We start from the raw sequence: 21,376 nt of genomic DNA, 5'->3' as shown, positions 1-21,376 counted from the left end.
AAAGACATGATGGTAGGTAAGGGATAACTAATTAGGTTCCTCTAAAATGTCATAAGGCAATTAGAAATGAAACATTGTATTGCACCCAGGGAGCTTCATGACAAATAACTACAGCAATACAAATTTGCAAGAAATGATTCAATTTCACACAAAAACTGCGGTTCTGCCTCCTGAATAATTCTAAGTAGGATTTGAAAGAAGTATTGCAAAGAACAAAATTATGTTAATTAGTAAAGTAATGTAAAGCTGGAAACACCCTCAAAAGTTCACTTAGTTTCACTGCTCTGCACTGGAGCAGAATATGGTTTCCTCTTATGGCTTCCATTTCCCTGGGGTGATAATGTTCTGCAGGTCCTTTGTGAAGTAGAAAACAGAAGGAGGGCAATGGTAAATTTTTCATTAGAAAATTTGGAATTTAATGTAAGTGATGCACAGATACAGAGTCAAAAGAAATCAAACTGCATAATGTTGTGTAGTGATTGAAGGACATGTTACATAGAAGCTTGAAGACATAGGCCCTGATAGATCTCCTTTGGAAGTGCATAGCAACATGTCAGGGTAGACTGGGACACATGACTTTTCAAAAACAGCCATTGTTGCTTCTTTGTCCCAGTAACCCCGGGAGCATAATCTTATTTGCTCCCAATTCAGTCTTCTTTATTCCACCAACTTTTGGAGAACTTTCTCAGTAACATTTTGGTTGGTTGGTAAAGACTGTGGCTATAGGATTCATTTTAGGTAAATCTTCAGGGTTGTTTTTTTTTAAAGAGTTTAAATTTGTGACTTTTATGTATTTTTTTAAATACTTGTTTTGAACTGTACATTTATTGCTACATTTATGATTTTATGTGAATTTGCTTTAATTCTGTGCAATTGTTCCAAATGCAGGGTACCAAAAGAAGAAATTATATACTCACCCCTTTATCTACAGGCACCTTGACATCCATTGAGAGGTCACCTGTTTCCCCATTGATCATTGCTGTTCGTAGCTGCAGAAGGGAACAGATTTGAATTAGTGCCTCCAGCCAGGATTGCGGTCATCTGCTTTAAAGTGGCCTGCAATAGGCAGGAGCCTTTGACATAAGCTTTTCTTTTCTCCCCCTTTTAGAAGCACATCTTTAGCTAAGCATAGCGGACAGCAAGTTAGGATGAGATAATTTTATTGATCTCAGTCATCCTGGGATGCAATTATCACTTTACAACATCTGATTACTTCAATTAAGCATGGGATCTGTATCCATCAGGGCTGATTCATACTTCAAGCAGCAGTTGTGTTTGCCAAGTGCACTGCTGTCTGCTGTGAACAGGTGAAGGGCAGCAAGGGGACACAAGCCTTGATGTACTTTTTTGCCAAAAGAACTCATCTGATCACACATTTTAACATGAGTACCTTATTATATATCAAGACTGTTGATCTACCTAGCCCAGAAATCTCTATTCTGAATGTGGGTGGCAATCTAACACCAAGCGCATATATTCTTTTACTGGAGAGGCCAGGGACCCAACTTCTAACCCATGTAAAGGACTTTGGCCTGGCTTATTCTCAAGAGTATAAACTCAAATATACTAAGATATGAACTAAATCTCAATTTTGGATCTTTTCAGGTATCCTTTGCATGCTACAACTTTCGGAGGTTATCCACACATCATCATCATTATTATTATTAGAATTAGAATTAATATACCACTCTATACCAGGAGGTCTCAGGGCAGTTCACAGAACAATATCAAAATATAAAACCACAAAATATATAATCAAAACAAAAACAACAACCCAATAACTCCCCCCCCAAAAAAAAAAATTAAAAGGGCATAGGATGTCAATCAAATCAAACAAGGGCCTGGTTAAAAAGGAATGCTTTTTCCTGGTGCCTAAAGGTGTATAATGAAGGCACCCAGCAAACTTCCCTAGAGAGAACATTCCTGCTCTTTCCAGGCATAGGTCCACACTTTAAAGCTCCATGCCCAAGCATTGGGGTTTTTTGCTCCAGAGCTTTCCCTCCAAAAAACTACTCTTTAGGGCTCAATCAGAGCAAACATCAGTTTGGGTTTTCTGCAGATTGCCATTTGCTCCGATTGAGCTTTAAAGAGCGGGTTTTCACTGGGAAAAATAAAGGGTACTTGGACATGGATCTTTAATGTGCAAACCGTGTCTGGAAACAGCAGAGGAAAGTAAGTGTGGAGAAGCCCTTAGTCTAGTGACTAAAAGAAACCTGGCCTTTTAGTTGTTGTGCACCACAGCGATGGAATCACCCCACTCTGCAGCCCCTGCAATGGGCTCATCTGGCCCAATCTTTTGTTTTCTTCTAATGCACCATAAAGGCTTTCCTCTTTCCAAAGGCATTTGTGAACATAGGAGCATAAGAAATCGCCTTATACCAAGTCAGACCATTGGTGCAACAAGTTCAGTATTGTCTACATTGACTGCAAGCAGCTCTTCAGTGGTCCTACGGAGAAGATTCCCAGGCCTACCTGGAGATGTCAGGTATTGAACCTTCTGCATGCAATTCAGATGCCCTACCACTCAGCTACAGCCTTCCCCAGTAGTTTTACTGTGACCTGCTAAGAACCCACTTTGGTGGGAGCTGAAGGAGCATGCTCTGAAATCCCCGTTTAGACACTTACAGTTTCATCCACGTCTTCCCATTCCACCTCAGAAAGATCAACACTGTTGTAGTTTGGTTTGGGCTTTAGCTTCTTCCCTTCTTTATACTGCAGTTGAGAAGTGAGATAGAAAGCATTCCTGAATTGCTCTGCTGCTTAACAACCCTGAAATATACTCTTTTCAGTTTTAGAGAAACGGTGTATCTTTGCTAGGTGATTAGATAATAGATAATTAGGCACATGTCTCTATTCCCTAAAGTATATCGAAGTACGTTTATTTTTGCACAAGGAATGGTCGCTCAGTTGGTGTGAAGGACCCAGGCATTTTTCTTCCATCTAGCCCGTATCTTTAGGGAAAGTCACCTTTGCCCATCATTCAAACCACAACACACACAACCACACAACCCTAAGCTGCAACTCTCATCCAATATAATGCAGCCATTACCCTTAAGGCTAAAAAGCAGAAAGGAAGCATCTTCTTGCCAGTTAAGAAGTTCAAGGACTTGAAGGACTTCATTTGTTTCACATTTGTAATGAACTAGCCTGCTTTGCAATTCCCATACTAATACAGACAACAGCACTTCAGTTTTTGCACATCTACAAATTTTGCAATATAATTTTTGTCTCCCCTCCCCTCTCCAAAATGCATATTAAAATATGGACTCTTTTAGGCTGAAATGCATATACAAATGTGTATTTTGAACTAAATTAGATATCAAAAAATGTGAAATTTTCTGCAGTAGTAGTAGTAGTAATAATAATAATAATAATAATAATAATAATAATAATAATATGGTGTTCAAACAGACTTATACAGTAAGCCCACAAATTATGCACATTTAACTTGTGCACATTCAGCTTTACACTGGGGGGGGGAGGGCAAGGTTCTGGGGAAAATGACTTTGGCAACCCCACCCTATGTGGGATTGAACACTATGTATTTTGACTATACACAATTTTGACTTTAGTCACAATCTCCGGAATGTAAGCCCTCTGTAAATTGTGGGCTTACTGTAAATGAACACATGTAAAACTGACATGGGCCAGAAACAGACTGACCTGTCCATCCCTATCTGGTCCCATTTACTGCCCAGAGAAGGAGCAGTTGCAGGAAGATTGCTTCCTCCCCTCCTTGACAAAAAGAACGCTTAACTCAAAATGCTAGTTGCCCTGAGGTTTCAGAGCAGGAAGGAAGCATAATTTGGTCTCATTGATCAGTCAGAGGACTGAGCTTTGGTGTTTCTGTGTATGAGTTTGAGGTTGTCCTATTAAATTATTATTATTAATTATTAACCACCTTCTGGCAGTCCCCTCACTGTGAGAAGTGAGGTTACAGGGAACCAGGCAGAGGGCCTTCTTCGTGGTGGCGCCCACCCTGTGGAATGCCCTCCCACCAGATGTCAAGGAAATAAACAACTATCTGACTTTTAGAAGACATCTCAAGGCAGCCCTGTTTAGGGACGTTCTTAATGTTTGAAGTTTTATTCTGTTTAATATTCTTGTGGGAGCCACCCAGAGTGGCTGGGGAAACCCAGCCAGATGGGCGGGGTATAAATGATAAATAGTTTTATTATTATTATTATTATTATTATTATTATTATTATTATTACTATTATTACTATTATTATTATTATTACAACCTGTTGCAAGATGCCTCGAGAACCACAGGAATGAAAGGCAGGGTACAGAGCTTCAAAATAAAATAAATCAATTATGAATGCAGTGTGGTGTGGAATGTGGCTGTGTGGCCATGACATCACTAGTGATGAGAGATAAGATTTTTTTTCTCCCCATTGTAAACCTGCCATTTTGTGCAGTTACTTTTATTTGAATACACAGCCACCACTCTCACATTCCAAACTTGAACTCAGAGACAGCAAGGAATGATAGTTGTAGCACAGTAGTCCCAAAGCTAAGAATGGTGTGTTTGGGATGATATCACACTGCACTGGATCACGTGAACCAGGTCTTGGTGTTTCTGGGTCACTTACCAATGGCCGGAGGTCCGGGTGAGACAAAATGTAGCCATTGTTCGTGTTCAGAAAGGCGTATCCATGGACACCCAGCTTTAAACCAAAAGTATGATAACAATTAACTTCATTAACATCCAAGCCCCTGATGCAGTGTCGGCATGAGTGAAGTACTTATGCATGACAACATCCAAGGCCTTTAACTGAAGAAATGCATGGATAATATTGATGAACTGATAGTGAAAGTAAAGGAACCAGGCAAAATTTGAAAATGCATCGATTAGGAACATGCGAAGCTGCCTTGCACCTGGTCAGGTTATCTGTTCATGCAGCCCAGTGTTATCTAGGCTTACTGGCAGTGGCTCTCTGCAGTCTCAGGCAGGTGTGTTCCCCATCACGCACAACCTGCTTTTGTTTTTGTTTTTCAAAGAATCTGGAGGGTGCCAGGAACTGAATCTGCATGCAAAACATGTGCTCTGCTGCTAAGCTATGGTCCTGCAGGGAACCATAAACAGAACTGAATGCATTAAATTTCACCTGGCAATTCAATCATATCCTGTTTCAGTCCCCAAATACTTTAATGTTCTTACAATATGTCAAAAGAGTGTGATGAAGTATCAGGTACATGCAAGTATGCACTCACTCACATATTCATGCACAAATGAATCTCTGGGGTTGCACCATATTTTCTACTTCAATTACACAGGAGTTGTGCACATTTAGACTGACATACAAACCAAGCCCTTTAAAAATGTCTTTAGATATAGAACTGATATTTTCATCTGATAGTTGCAGACCTTCCGTACTATAAAATAGGAGCAGGGAACATTTTCTCTGTAGAGGGCCACGTTCCCTAAGAAGTAATCTGTTAGGGGCCAGATACCAGTAGTGGGTGGGGCCAGACAGGGACAGGCATTCCCTTTCTTCTCTCTTTGCCTCTGCCATCTCTTTCCCCCCTTCCTTGCTACATGATATTAGACCAAAGACCACAGGTTTCACACCCCTGCTATAAATGGTGGCAGGGAGCAGGAAAGAAGGTCGCTACTTATCCTTATTTTACTGAAAAGGATTTAAGTTAGTAACTACCTACATTTCCTACCAGGTCCCTCATTCAGTTATTTAGTGTTCCCAGAATAGTGTAACCTAAGAATGGAAGAACTGCCTTTAAGAATCAGATGAAAGTCCATGTAGCCCAGCAGTCTGTTTCCAACAATGACCAGTCAGATATCATTAAGGAGCTCTTAAGCAAGGCATACAGGGACGCGGGTGGCGCTGTGGGTTAAACCACAGAGCCTAGGACTTGCTGATCAGAAGGTTGGCGGTTTGAATCCCCACGACAGGGTGAGCTCCCATTGCTTGGTCCCTGCTCCTGCCAACCTAGCAGTTCGAAAGCACTTCAAAGTGCAAGTAAATAAATAGGTACAGCTCCGGTGAGAAGGTAAACAGTGTTTCCATGCGCTGCTCTGGTTCGCCAGAAGCAGCTTAGTCATGCTGTACGCTGGCTCCCTCGGCCAATAAAACAAGATGAGCATCGCAATCCCAGAGTCGGCCACGACTGGACCTATTGGTCAGGGGTCCCTTTACCTTTAAGCAAGGCATGAACTATCCACTGCTAGCTCTTGGTCCTTGGGTTCAGGGTTATATTGTCTCTGGGCACAGAGGTTCCATTTATGTACTATTATGCCCTCCTAGGGAGGTCACTTCGGTGCTGATAATGCAGCGATTTGACTTAACCCTTGGAGGTGCACTCTATTGCCTCTCGAGACAGCCAGGTGCCAACAACAAATTATGTGCACCCCAGTTCTTAGTTAGGAATTTCCACAAGTTCTACCATGTATCTGGTTTGGGCTTCTTTTGGACGGAGGTTACAGGGGACATATGGCATTCTGTACTTTCTGCATTTATTTACAAATATACATGTTAAGCAACGATGGAGATTCAAAACTTAAACACCCCAACTGATGTCCCAAAAGCTCACTGCTCTGCAGTGAGATTTCAGGGGAGCAGGGGAGTGAAAAGAGTGTGACTTGCTCTCAGCCTGACACTGTGTGCTCTTTCTTCCAATACAGACCTGGCTCAATGCATTCTTTAGGGGAGAAGGGACCCAGAATAGCTGCTGGGTGCTCAGTTTTTCCATAACTATTCATAAGTCCAAATCTCTGTCCAGATACGCGTTGGGGAATCTACACCAGATATGCCTCAGGGAATCTACAAACTTAGAATCACTATGTTGGAAAGGACTCCAAGAGACCATCTTGACCACCCCAATTTCATAACAATACCAACAGCACTTTCAGTTCTCCAAGTGTTGGTCCTTATGTAGCAAAAATGGAATAGTCCATGCGTAAGAGGGAAGTTTCAAAAGGATTAGGATAACCCCTAGGTCTGCAGAAGTAAAAATTTTTTTAGAAAATAACATTGATTCTATTCCCGCAAAACAACAAATGCAATCTAGTGAAGAGTGAATGTGCTCAGTGGCCTGGAATGTTGATTGATTGTTGGGGTGGGAAAGAGAGAAATGGGTGGGAGAGAGTATGGAATGGTGAATTATCAAATCATCACTAACTGACAGGAACAGCAAAAAGGAACACTCCAACTAAAACATTTTGTTGCAGGTCCTACTTGTAACAGCTAATAGCTTTTGACAGAGTTAATCTCCATGAATTTTCCTAATCTATCTAAACTAGTGACCGTCTCAACAACTTGTGGCAGCGCTGCCTGTGAACAGATGCAGTACTCCGTAGGGTGGCTTTGTTATCAATATCAGGACATTCTTCTGAGATTGCCAAAACTGTGTGATAACAGCTGGACTGTATTAGCTTGATTCTTACCTTGTATCGTGGAGCCAGCTTAAGGAGTTCTCTCAAAGGAACATCTGAGCCTACCACACCCAGGAGAATGCCATGAGATCTCTGTAAAATAAGAAGAAATTAAAATTGACAACATGCTACTCCATTCTCCTTGGGTTAATTATCATTTCCCCCATCCCCACCATCTGGTCTTGCAGAGTTGCTGTTCATTTGTGTGACAAAGCATACAGACCGCGGTGATGAAACAAGGAAGGGCAGACTGGATTAACCAGTAAACTCCAGGTGGATGAGAGTTACAAATGCAGCAGGAACAGCTCAGTGGTACCACACATGCAGAAGGTCTCAGGTTCAATACTTAAGGTCCCAGGTTCAATACTTGGCATCTTCACTCAGAAAGATCAGGTATCAGGTAATGGGAAATACCTCTCTGTCCAAGACCCTGGACAGTTGCAACCAGTCAAAGTAGACAATACTAGATGGGCAAATAGTCTGACAAGGTATATGGCAACTTCCTAAGTTACCTATATAGCTTTGCTGCTTCCTCCCTTGTCCATTTCCACCAAAGAAAATTTGTTTCCACCCAACTTCTCATTTGTTTTGATTTTTAGATTTCTGTTCTCTTAACCAACAAGACTGCTGGTCAATGGACAGAGTTTAGTGCACCAGGGCAATACCCCTGAGAACAAGCAAAAAAGGGAATAGCCATCTCATTGTTGATCAACTAGTCAGAGTTATACTGACTCTGAACAATGAGATTTCATTCTTGGCTGTCAAGACTAATATCAAATAACAGGCCTATCCTCCATGAATGTTTCTAGTCAATTTAAAAAGTCATGGTAGCAACCATTGAAACATCCCGTAGCAAATATCTTTCTGGTCCCCATATTAGAACCAATACTTATTTATTTTACTGACAGCACAAGCCCTGTGCTTGTTTACTTAGACGTAAGTTCCACTGTTCAATGTGGCATAGTCCTAGGTAAGCGTGCATAGAATTGCAGCATTGCAGTGTAATCCTGGGCCCACTTACCCATATGTAAGTCCCACATACACTGTAAGAAAATCCTATTCTGCTAAGGTGAGGAAGAGGACATTTCTCTCCGCATTACACCATCTGCCCTGGATAACAGAAGTCATCTAGAGCACGGGACAGCAGACTTATTGGTTCCACTTTTTTTTTTAACACAATAAGTCCAAGATCTACCTACCAACACATACCCTGTGGCAGCCATTTTGTGACTGGTGCTCCTTGTACTTTCTCAAAATTCAGAATGTGCCCGCTGGTCCAAGAGAGTCAGAAGGCTTACTTATCCTTTATATAGTTTCACTTTTGCAAATCACAACATTTGCCAGAGGTGGATTCACAGTAGTGTGAGCTGTTCAGTCCCACCAGGTGCACACACTCCTACTTCCTTCCTCCTTCCCAAAGCCAGGCAAGTGCTTACTGTTGGGATTCAGAACTTACAGGGTTAAGATGTTCTGAGTGACGCCTCACATTCTGACGTGTAATTTGGAAGGTGGGAGGAGTTTTGCCTTACTTGTCTCTGTGTCTTCGAGAGAGACAGCAGCCATTAGCCATGAGTGCTAGAAGTCCGGGAGAATTTATCTGAGAAATGCTGAGTTGTAAATATTGTGCTGTAATAAAAGACTGATAAAATGGACACACAAGTGCCTGATGTGTTTGCCTGGATCTAAGCAAGCAACAGTTTTTTCCGCTGTGTTTTTACTCTGCAAGGCGAAACCGGAGAGACGCAGATCGGCGCAGCTTGGCTGAGGAGCGTGCCGGACCGCTATAAACTGCAGCTAATTGGGGTCGTAAACCAATTAAGCTTCATTTTCTAACACTTACTGAGCTTTTGGAAGGAGATAGGAGGGCTCCAGCACTCCACCAGAGCCTCATCCCTCCTTCCCAAAGCTTAGCTTAAGCCAGTGCCACGAGTGCTGCAGGGAGGGTGACAAAAAGCCTCACACAGGCGGCATATTATGAAGATCTGCCATTGCATTAGCCTTCTCTCTGCTTTCACACTGAGAAGTATCTCCCTGAGAGCATCATGCTTACCGTTTCATTCTTCTTGCTGAAAACTGGCATAGCCACCGTTGTCATGAGCAAGAGGCTTTGGGCTTGAGATGCAAAGAGCTATCAGATAGAAAACAAGCAACATATTAGCAAGTGGGACAGCAGTAAGAGCATAAGCCACCACTGGAAATGCAGCAGAAAAAGTGTACTGAAAAGCGCCCTTTAAAAAAAAAAAAAAAGCCTAAGGGATGCTAGAAAAATGGTCCATTTAGAGGAGGGTGAAAAAGGTGCCTTATCAAAGATGGCAGGGAGTATCCAAAACAGTGGAATATAATATTTACTAGTGAGGACGCTTATACATGTCCAGGTTAACATGGCATTGCCTGAGGCACAAAGACATAGCCAAAGCACATGATAATCATAGGTGCATGAACAATATATACAATGTATTCTAAAAAGACTTAGATAAATTAATGCAGGTGATACAATGGGCATACATGAAAACCAGGGGAGAGAAGAAGAGCACACAGGGCCTACCCAAATGTGAGACATTTACCAGAACCTCAGATAAACGGGAATGGCGATCACACAAGGATAAACTGACATGGCACTACACAGAAGACAGTGAATTTGGATAATTGGAAGGTTGAAACAGATAATGTAGGGTGTGCGCGCATGAAATGATTACAGTATAAAACACTAAACATAGACATCACAAATAAAACACAGACACACACATGGTATCTATTCTCAGGAGAAGCAACCCATTTGGCCTGGTACAGCTGTTCCCCTTTAGCAAAGTCAAGAAGTGGTCTATTATCACCATTTCACAGCATGGGGGTCCTTGAGAGCCAACCAATCAAAACAGCAGCCAGATAAACCAAATGCTGGATTTTTTTAATCAGTTGGCTGACATTTATTTTGGAAAAATTATGCAGCAGAAATAAGCATAGTTTAAACATGCCGCAGTACATGCTATATGTATATATATATGGGTGTGTGTGTATGGGTGTGTGTCTATATATATACATGTATATATATATACACAAACTATCTATATATATACACACGATAGATAGATGATAGATAGATATAGTGTGTGTGTGTATAGTATATATCAGAAATGAAATGGAATGAAATGAATGAAATTAAATTAAATAAAGAGACTTCCTGTACATAATCTCAAACAATCAATGTTTCTCAGACCTATGGAGAGCCTTTTGTAAGTATTCACATCACCTCACATACATTATCCGTGTAATCCTGACTCTGCTATTTTAAGGTGGGACAGTCTTAATATAGATTACTTGTGCAAGGCTGTCCAGTGAGCTTGTAGTCAAGTGGAGATTTGTACCAGAGACTTCCAGCCCATGGGCCATGCTCTGAAGTTCTACTCTACAACAGCACATCACAACCTCACAAATACATCCAGAGCTATCCATATCCTTTCCATGCTGTACAGCCAACTTTTCCCCACTGTGGATGTATGGTTTAGTTACAGCTAGATAAACTAGTACAGAACATGTACTAATGACACCCAGAGAAATAGTTGGTGTTCACAGAACACAAGGCAGATTGTTACCTCCTCAGATTGTGGCAGCTAGCAAGAGATGTGGGTGACAAATGAATGTACACATTAATGAATGGACAGACAAATGAACACACAAACTAATGATACATACAGTAAGCAGCAGAGACAAATGCAAGCAAGAAATGTAAGAGGAGCAAGCTAATAACCCAGGAGCAAAACCATTCTGAAACAGTCCAAAGCAAAGACTGATAAAACACAATGCAAGTTGCACAGCTGACAACTTCTAGCATACAGTAGGCCTGGCAAAACAAACTACCATGAAAACTTCATGTCCAATCTCACATAAGAGAATAAATAGCTATGCACCTTTTTAGTGACAGCTCTGGGTTTGACAGGGACCCTGTGCCCTCTAGTTGGCCTCCTCCCCTCCTCCAGTGATGGGCCCATCTGGCAATTGTGGGCATGTGTGGACAGCAACAGCACATGAAGATGTGCTCCAACTAGTGTTAGACACCTGTCTTTAGTCATCATTTCTGGGCCAATCTAGACCTGATAGTACATGCATTTAATGTGCATTTTAAGTATTTAATTCAAGAATCTGCTACTGAGGGGTCAGATAATTATCAGGATCACAGTGGGCAGGAAGGAGGAGTTTCACCCTTTCCTCCCTTGCTTTTCACACGGGGGGGGGGGGGAATTGCCTTCAGAGGAGTGATTCTAACTGCAGCAGGGGAAGAAGAGGTTAAGTGTTCCATTCCCAGCTGCTCGATCCTGATAGATATTACCCTGTTTCAAGAAGATATGTTATTTTCTGAAAGCTAGCATGCTAAATGCATTTAATATCACATCTACTTTAGCCCTTCATTCCCCACAATGCTTCCACTATAGCACTACTCCATGGGCTTGTAATACATGAGCAAGGTGGTACAGCTCTGAGCAGTGGGCCGGGGAGGAAAAAGTAGAGGATCTATATTGGGGCCTAGTGTGGCACTGGGGACCTGGCAACTGCCCAAGGATGCCGTAAGCAGATGCCTTATATGGGAATTGAGGCAACATGTACAAAGCACATAAACTTGGCCACGTCATCTTTTTTTGTTTTCTAGTGGCCACCAAGAAGAACATCAACTCTGATCTATTAGTGGGGTTCACACTAAAGTGTTATGGTGCACACTTTGCATCAGTAGGCATATACTTATGGCCAAGCGACAGAAATACATCAGTGATGGGGAATCCTTTACAGCTCAAGGGCCTCACTCCTGAGGAGAAACCTCTAAATGCATCCTGAATTTCTTTTTGTGCAAAATTTGAGTGGGAACTCTACTTTTTGGTCACAGAAGTCCCCACTGCCAAAGAGACAAGGTACTATTCAATTACAGGGCCAGATTGTCTCTTTAGTAGCAGAAACTTGCAGGAAAGCAAAAAAATGAATCTCTGTTTCTATGTGTTGTTCCTCTACTCCTCAAACTTAGCCTTGCTTTGGATCTTGGACTAAGTCATTAAGGACAATACTTGACACCTTAATGTATGTCAGCTCCTCTGTGTGACAGATAACAGACTACAGCACTGAAGCCCCACTGGGCTGGAGGCTGAATGACCCATTTCCTGAGCTGAAAAGCTAATCTCTTTTCCTGTTGATAATCTTTTATAAAGTGTCTCTGCAGAGTTCACAGGGGACAGAGATACCACTTAAGTCAGGGGTGGGGGACCTCCAGCCCACAGACTTAATTAGCCCCATATGGCCTGTGAAGCCTGGCCCTTGACCAAGTCATGCCTAGCTACCCTCCACCTGATGTCATATGATGTCAGTTGTGGGGCAGGTAAATATGTGTTAAAAGATTAATTATAGCAGACTACTGGATCCTTTCTGGGCCAAAAGGGGGTTTGCAGCCACCACTGATCAGCAGTGCCTACAAAACACCATGCACAGTACTTTGCAAGCCCCAATCTGATAATCAAGGCTTGCAATGAATGAACTAAGCAGGCAAAAAATTGTGTTATCAGTTGATCGGCAGATGTACAGCTCTGCTCACTTGTCAAACCTGGCCCATGCAGGGTGAGGGACATTGGGATCTGACCCATTCACCAGATTCAGTTCTCCATTCCTGATGTAAGTCATGCTATGCCTGGATCACCATGGAATTCCAAGGATATCACATAGAAGCAAAAAGCAGCTAAATGACATCTGTAGAACCTTTTCAAAAGGCAGTACTGATAATAATCAGCTGCTGCTGCTAACTACTTCCAACTTATATATGTATTTTATGTTGTAAACTGCCCTGTGATCTTTGGATGAAGGGTGGTATATAAATTTAATAAATAATAATAATAATTCAGAAAACAACTCTAAGTGACCTTTGTCTCTCACCCACCTTAAAGCTTTTCTCAAAACACTTACCGCACTGTCCATGTAGGCTTCAGTCCATATGATGTCATGATCGTGGTTGATAACCATTGGTCGACTGAGTACATGCAAGTATTCCATTACATTCTCCTGGACGTCAGCCAAAGTTGATATCTGTGTGTAGTACCCTAACACAAATAATAAGTATTCCCGCCCCCAATAAGAGAGTTAGCTTCCTTGAATTCCATTTCTGAATCTGTATTCTACTGATTGGAGCTTGGAGTCGTTGCTTCAGACTCCAAAACAGGTTTTACTATGTAAAAAACATGGCAAAATCCTATTTGCATGCGTGCACTGAAGTCTAGCACAAGCTGGAGGACATTCCAGAAAATCCAATGAAGAGAAGGACATGCATTTTTAGAATAAATTGAAATAGGTACAACTTCTTGTTTGATTGCATCAAAAGTTACCAATCTGAAGATGCCCCTTTGTGTTCTTACCTCTATCATTCTTAATCCTAGTAATGGGGAATTTGTGATCCTTCAGCTGTTGTTGGACTTACAATTCCCAGCACCCCTGATCTTGGACCATGCTGGCTCAGGCTGGTAAAAGTTCAAATCCAACATAATCTGGAGGGTCACAGGTCCTCCATTCTTGCTTTACCCCATGCCTCCTAAGGTCCTTCATCCCATATATCCTAGCCAAACTCTATACAGTATCTAAGTTGAGTACAATTTAAGAAGCAAAAAATCCCAGACCCCCTTTATATCCGACTCAATCCTTCTCACAATTCTAAGGCATTTGGCAACACAGGCTAAGTAGCATACATATCTCGGAATCCATTCTGTCTACTGCAGCAGCTTTGGAGCTTTTCAAACTCAAAGTAGGCTTGTAGGTTATACAAAGGCCAAGGTCTAAGAATGGATGGCTGCAGTTTGCTTATGATAAATGACTTGCAGCAAAGGATGTTATTTACCTTTGTTGTTACACGCTATCCATTTCACATTCTGTGCAAAGCTGACTTCCCTCCCGATAAGATATGTAAAAACCCGTACCTGTGAAGCAAAAATGCAGACATTGGAATTAAATTTACAATAGCCTATTTGTCTGACATTCAGTAGAAATACCTTTTCTAGATCTCACAGCTGTAAGGTGGAATGGGAAAGATATGCAGTATTGTACGTTTTGTATACTGACATTATGCAATAGAGTTCTCTTGGTAAAAGTATGTGAAAAAGAGTTCCTGCTAGTAAAAATATCATTTTAGACCTATTTTGGAAAGATCAAGGGTAAAAAGCAAAGGTAAGCAGTACTTATGGGAGATCTTAACATCCTTCTACCAACAAATACATCAGTTGAAGGAGTATCATATTTTCCCACCAAACAATAATGCAGCCTTGCTGTGAAATGCTATTATAGCCACATACTAGAGTTTGCTATTTGCAAAACAGTTGTAAGTGATGTCACAAGTGACAAACCCATGGGTAGGCACACTAAGGGCCAGGGGCCGGATCCGGCCCAATTGCCTTCTAAATCTGGCCTGTGGATGGTTTGAGAATAAGCGTGTTTTTACATGCGTAGAATGTGTCCTTTTATTTAAAATGCACCTTTGAGTTATTTGTGGGGTCTGCCTGGTGTTTTTACATGAGTAGAATGTGTGCTTTTATTTAAAATGCATCTCTGGATTATTTGTGGGGCATAGGAATTTGTTCATATTTTTTTTTCAAAATATAGTCTGGCCCCCAACAAGGTCTGATGGACAGTGGACCGGCCCCCTGCTGAAAAAGTTTGCTGACCCCTGGACAAACCCAATGCTCAGACTATTTTGAAATGTTAAAGTAATGAATTTCCCCCCAGTTATAGGATGTTATCCAATTAACACATCTTGCCAGTGCAAAGATTTCCACTTGCATAATGGAACTCCACTCTAATCTACTCCGGCGCACCCCCCCCCCAAATATAATAATCTTGTGATGCTCTGGAACAGATTTAGGGAGGAAGAGTCGGTGGAGAAGAGGGCAAGGAAGTTCCTCTGCACCAGCAGAAATCCTTGAGCTGATGGAACATGTTACTTGGATACTGTTCATAGACACTGAGCACTTCCTACTTTACTACTCTAATTTTTATAAGCAGTAGTTGTAATAATATTGTTACTATTGTTTACTACAGGGGTCTGAGGCTCTGGGAAAGCGCCTTTTGCCATGTTCTTAGAACTCTTCTCATGCCATACCCCTCACTGGTCCTACTTTACACCCTGAGCACTTTCACCTGGCTGGAATGTGTCCTTGAACTCTTGACTGCCTGGATGGAGAATACGGAACAGTGTGTGGATGTGTATAGAAACTAGCTCCCTGCACAAAGGTAAAATTTACATTTGGTGCTCCACCCATTTTTGCCTCTAGCGCCACCCGTCATTGGCATGTGGCTCTTGGAAGGTTGCCCAGAAAAATGCAGCCCTCAGGATGAAAAAGCTTCCCCACCCTTGATTTATTATCACTTACCCAGGAGTAACTCCCATCAAATTCAGTGGGGCCTACATGTATACAATTGCATTGCTGGTTAACACCATGTGCTACTCAGTACCTGGTTAGCAGCTCCTGATTCATTCCACACCAATCTGTCCTCTTTACTCTTTAACATTCAGCACTTAGGAAACAAACCTTACGATCGGGCCAGTTGAACTTTTCAAAGACATATTCGTAATCTTCCATAGCTCCATCAGTGATCAGCATGATGGCTTGGTTACAAAGACCTCCTTGACCAGCATTTCTGAACTGGAAATAAAATGGAAACAATAGTGATAATAATTATCTGACTGGTACAAATGGGGATTAAATGAGTTTACTTGAAAGGTTCAGGGTTAGGAATACGGGTCCATCTAACTCAGTATCGTTTACTGACAGCAAATGACAGCGTCTCCCCAGCCCTACCTGGAGATGCCAGGGATTGAGCATGTGACCTTTTGCAAGAGCTATAGCCCTCCCACATCATTTAAATTATGGCCTTATTTAAAAGGTAAAGGTAAAGGTACCCCTGCCCGTACGGGCCAGTCTTGACAGACTCTGGGGTTGTGCGCCCATCTCACTTAAGAGGCCAGGGGCCAGCGCTGTCCGGAGACACTTCCGGGTCACGTGGCCAGCGTGACATCGCTGCTCTGGCCAGAGCCAGAGCCAGAGCCAGAGCCGCACACGGAAACGCCGTTTACCTTCCCGCTGGTAAGCGGTCCCTATTTATCTACTTGCACCCGGAGGTGCTTTCGAACTGCTAGGTTGGCAGGCGCTGGGACCGAGCAGCGGGAGCGCACCCCGCCGCAGGGATTCGAACCGCCGACCTTTCGATCGGCAAGCCCTAGGCACTGAGGCTTTAACCCACAGCGCCACCTGCGTCCCTATGGCCTTATTTAAAAGCCCTTAATTATGACCTAGGGGAAACTCTGATCAATTACAGCGAGAGTCTGCTCAGAAGCAGAACCTTAGTAAGAGGTCCTCATTATTCAGAATGCATTTCCAAGGGATCTAGATCTTAATTTCTAAAATAAGAAATGCTGTTATTTAAGTTTTATGAGAAGCCAGGCATTTGTCTTAAAAACCTTTTAACCAACCTTCTTGTGGTGAGAGGAACACACTTTGCACATGCCCTGAGGCACACTTTGTGGTTATTTCATATGAAGCAGGCATTTGCTCCGGCATGGACAGTAAATCCTGGGACTCAGCATTGGTAAACTCTCGCTTGAATGAAACTCTGGTCCAGAGTATCATATTGTTACTAATTTTTGTGCTGTGCATAATCCATATGCCTTTTCTCAAAATTGTGCTTCTATTGGGTGTGGTGGAGGGTTTAGTTTAAAGTGAAACACAATTATTTTGTGCCTATGGAAATCTAGGAGCTCCCCAAATTTCACCTACCCTAAATTTGAATAAATTGTGGCTTTTAGTGGATTTTCAGCTCACTAGTGCCACCATCATTATCAACACTGGACTGTTTTTTGTCCATTCCCTGATACAGTTTCTCAGTAGTACAACTATGCTGCTTGGCACTAATGAGATTTAATCATCATGGCATATCTATTTTTAGCTGAAGCACCACTTGGTAGGGTTACACATATGATGGTTTGGATGAATCCTATTATTCTGGTGCAAAGCAGAGCAATTGCATCTCATTCTCGTTCCTTCAAATGTCTCCAGTCTAACCCTTTCCACCTCTTCTGTCATTTGAAAAGCAGACTCAATCAGTCATTCTGTACTCTCAAACCATTGAATAATTGGCATGATGCTGAAATATGAAGGACAAAGTTCTGATTAAATGCAACACCTAACTCAATGGCATCATTGCCGAGGAAACAGATTGGGGTCACCTGTTCTCGTGGGAGCTAACAATCTCATGATTTACTTTCTGATACTACAGACCACAGCTATAACCCAACAGTGGAACAGACTTCCTCAGAAGGTGTGGACTCCCCTTCACTGGAGGTTTTTTATGTAGAGGTTGGATGGTCATCTGTCACGGATGCTTTAGCTGAGATTCCTGTATTGCAGGGGTTGGACTAGAACATGGGTTGGCAAACTAAGACCCGTGGGCCGGATCAGGCCCAATCGCCTTCTAGATCCGGCCCGCAGATGGTCTAGGAATTCAGGCAGCCAGCATAGCACGTGCACGATGGTTTTTGTGACTCAGCCAGGCTTGGGAGTCATAAGTGAGGTGGGCGGGTACTCAAGACAAGCCCCTTCTCCGTCTGTCACGCACATGCAGCAATCTTTTCTTCTGGGGTTGGGGTGGGGAAGAGGGAAAAGGAGCCACAGTTCGGATTTCCACCATGGAGCTGCCGGTGACTGACCTCAGGAAGGGCAGTTGCGGCGGCAGAGGTTCAAAGGCGCCTCGGGAGCAACGCCTGCCAGTGTCTGTGGCGGCAGTGCTCCCCACCAGAGGAAGTGGGGAGTGCCTGGGCGGCTGCACTCCGAAACAATTCTACACTCTGCCGGGGAGGCCGCTGGTTAGCTACAGGGTTTGAGCCATGGAAAGGTAAACAGCCGCCTCCACCTCGTCTTCCCTCACACAGGGAAAAGAACGTTTTTGCTTGAACGGTGCCAGCCTGAGTTAGCGTGGCCAACGGCTTTTTCCTTCACCCACACATGCACACACACTCTCCAGGGCTGAGAGGAATGGTGCGCTTACCTCAGCCCCCCAGCCCCCACCCCACCTTACTAGAGAAATAATAACTGTCAATGCGTAAAATGCAAAGGAAGCAGCGTGGGTGTATGAGGGAACACCCCCCCCCCAAAAAATAACATTTGTGCAATGTTGGGGTTGGTCCAAATAAGGGTTTTTGCCAAAAATGTTGGTCATAATCATGACAACATATAGTCCGGCCTCCCACAAGGTCTGAGGGACAGGGGACCGGCCCCCTGCTGAAAAATTTGCTGACCCCTGGACTAGAAGATCCTCAGGGTCCCTTCCAGGTCTACAATTCTACTATCCTTCTTTGTCATAACAACATCACAATTTCATTACAGTCTAGAGTCAAACACTTAATAAGTGTGTGTGTGTGTGTGTGTGTGTGTGTGTGTGTATGCCTACGTTCCTAAAATAACACTGTCCAAATATGTTGACATCATTTTCTCTTGCTGTAATTTTAGCCAACATGCCCATCAGCAGCTTTTGGTGCTGTCACAGAGGGTTTTTGTCACTGTTATCTGGAGAACTTCCTTCTCCTCCAGTGCATTGCCATAATTGCCACAATGCTGCAGGACATGGAATGAAGGCAGCATGGAGAGAGAAAGGGGGAGGGGGTGCGGAAAGACCTTTATCCCCACAACATTCCTTACCTCCCTCAGGATTCTGAAGGATTCTGTCAAGGCTTTATTCACTGTCCCAACTCCTTTTGCTTGCAACTCATCCACCAGCTGCTTGAAGTGCTAAGCAAAGAAGGAAGAAAGGTATTCTCATAGCATTAGACAATTTAGTCTCCTTCAACCTGGTGCCCTCCAAATATTGTTGGACTACGACTCCCAATCACTTTGATCATAGGCCATACTAGATGGGGTTGATGGGAACTGTAGTCTTGGGATGGAAAAATCTGCCTAATTTGGTTCTTGCAGTTTCTCATTTTTCCAGTCTTAAATACAGTTCTCTGTGTTTCTGCAGCAATTTGTGAATTCCATACTTTAAAATTCTTATGAAAATTTTAGTGTTAATTTCTCCTAATAGACACATTTTAGTGTGCAGTTTCAACTAATGCATACATTTTTGCAAAATATATAATCCTAACATGTATATGGCGTATATGTGTGTGTTATTTTCACCAATATGTTCATTTTTAGCAACATATTCCCCTCATATATGCATTTTTGTAAACATTGTTTGGTTTGAGAACTGCATAGCAAAATTCAGTGCAAATTATGAAGGATAGCTATGTTTCGATTCTTGCATTGTTTCAGACACTTCAAATTTGATAAATTCAGCTTTAAATGTGTACTGAATTGAATTTCTTTTCCATGCCTATTGCAGTTCAAAACATCTGGATTTTGCCACCAGGTTGAGATAAAGAATAATGCACAATCATTATTTATTATTATTAAATTTATATACTGCTTAATATTTAAAACAGTCTCTAAATGGTTTATAAAGTAGAAAATTTAAAATTATTACACACACACACACACACACACACACACACACACACACACCAGTTCACACTCAATAATGCGCCTAAATATGTCCCTAGAAGTCCAGTACTTACCTCCCTGTTATCTCTGTCTGCTTGAACCAGGATCCCCTTGAAACAGGATTCAACATAATGAACATAATCATTGTACTGTAAAGGCAAAAAGAGGGGGTGGTAGAGTGACTAGAAGAAAAGGAATCTTCCTTAGAGAGTTACAAAGGTTTCAGGAAATATTCTTATGTATAAAGAACAAGCATCACAGCTTTTGAAAGCATACATTTTAAAATGCAAGATTCCACAAAATACCTCCCCATGCTCTTTGGAAACAAATCAAGGCATAGATTCACACTAGACATTCCCTCACTAATATGCCAGCAAGAAGTGGATAGCCTTGGTTGCCAATATCCTGTTGCATTCCATAAAGTAAGATCTTTACCTGAATTTTTAAGTTCTTGGTTTGCTCTTACTCCATCCCCCACCCTCACAAGACTGAGCCAAGCCCAGCAAAGCTTTAGAAGGCAATGTTTGCTAGGCCTGATGGGAGTTGTAGTACAGCAACATCTGAAGGGCCAAAGGTTCTGCACCACGGCTTTAAAGTGACACAAAACTCTGCTGGTTTTGCTGCAACAACAGAGTACTATGGCTATCCCTCTGGAGACTGTAAAAATAAGATGCTGCCCATATGGTGCCAGAATTATTCAGGCAACATTTCCTGCCCTCTTTCTTGATTTTCTTCAGTGTCTCCCTTTGTTCACCGCTTATTAGACAGCAACTCCCACACCTGCTTTAAAGGCCAAGGCATTTAATTATGGCACAAGCCATTATGGCACTTGAACACACAAAAGCTTCTGCCATAATAACATGTGTTAAGTCCTTAAAGTGCCAAGTGAGAGACTCGAATTGCCACTTCATGTGCAATTTACTATGGCCCACTGGGATCTTGTTTGCTATGAAAAGCAACATAGAGATGAAACTAACATCAACTGGATCCTTTAGATGGAGAATGAATGACACCCTTTTTAGAGATGAAGAGATCTACAAGAAGGCCCAAAAGACATTAAAAGATTACTTCGAGATAAACCTAAGAACAGAAAGGGGAAAAAGAATAATTTGGGACGCAAGTAAGGCCGTGATGCGAGGTTTCCTAATACAACAGAATTCTATAAAGAGGAAAAAGCAAAATGAGAGGAAAGAAAAAATTTTGGGAAAAATAAAAGAAGGTGAAAAGAAATTGAGGTCTAAACCAAAGTCTCATGAGATTTTGAGAGAAATAAAGTATCATCAGAAGCAATATATGGAACTGATGAATCAAGAGATAGAATGGAAAATAAAGCAAATGAGACAAAAGACATTTGAATCGGCGGACAAATGTGGGAAACTGCTATCATGGCAATTGAAAAAGAGGCAAAAAATGAATTCTGTGACAAGTTTAGAAGTGGATG

General features: G+C 42.2%; 1 protein-coding gene across 1 annotated transcript in view; it reads right to left on the bottom strand.

Annotated features, from left to right (window-relative positions):
* Positions 1-21,376, bottom strand: part of CACNA2D4 (calcium voltage-gated channel auxiliary subunit alpha2delta 4) — a 168,469-nt gene that overhangs the window by 114,204 nt on the left and 32,889 nt on the right. Inside the window, exons 8-17 of the mRNA XM_079992286.1 lie at positions 20,010-20,084; positions 19,096-19,185; positions 15,934-16,047; positions 14,250-14,328; positions 13,328-13,461; positions 9,444-9,521; positions 7,406-7,486; positions 4,596-4,670; positions 2,626-2,712; positions 918-989 (exon numbers count right to left, since the gene is read on the bottom strand). Of these exons, the coding sequence (XP_079848412.1) occupies positions 918-989; positions 2,626-2,712; positions 4,596-4,670; positions 7,406-7,486; positions 9,444-9,521; positions 13,328-13,461; positions 14,250-14,328; positions 15,934-16,047; positions 19,096-19,185; positions 20,010-20,084 (885 nt within the window). The remainder of the gene's footprint in view (positions 1-917; positions 990-2,625; positions 2,713-4,595; positions 4,671-7,405; positions 7,487-9,443; positions 9,522-13,327; positions 13,462-14,249; positions 14,329-15,933; positions 16,048-19,095; positions 19,186-20,009; positions 20,085-21,376) is intronic.

The sequence above is a fragment of the Podarcis cretensis genome, assembly GCF_951804945.1.
Source record: "Podarcis cretensis genome assembly, chromosome: 10".
NCBI lineage: Eukaryota > Metazoa > Chordata > Lepidosauria > Squamata > Lacertidae > Podarcis > Podarcis cretensis.
This window is presented reverse-complemented; position numbering and strand designations above follow the sequence as displayed.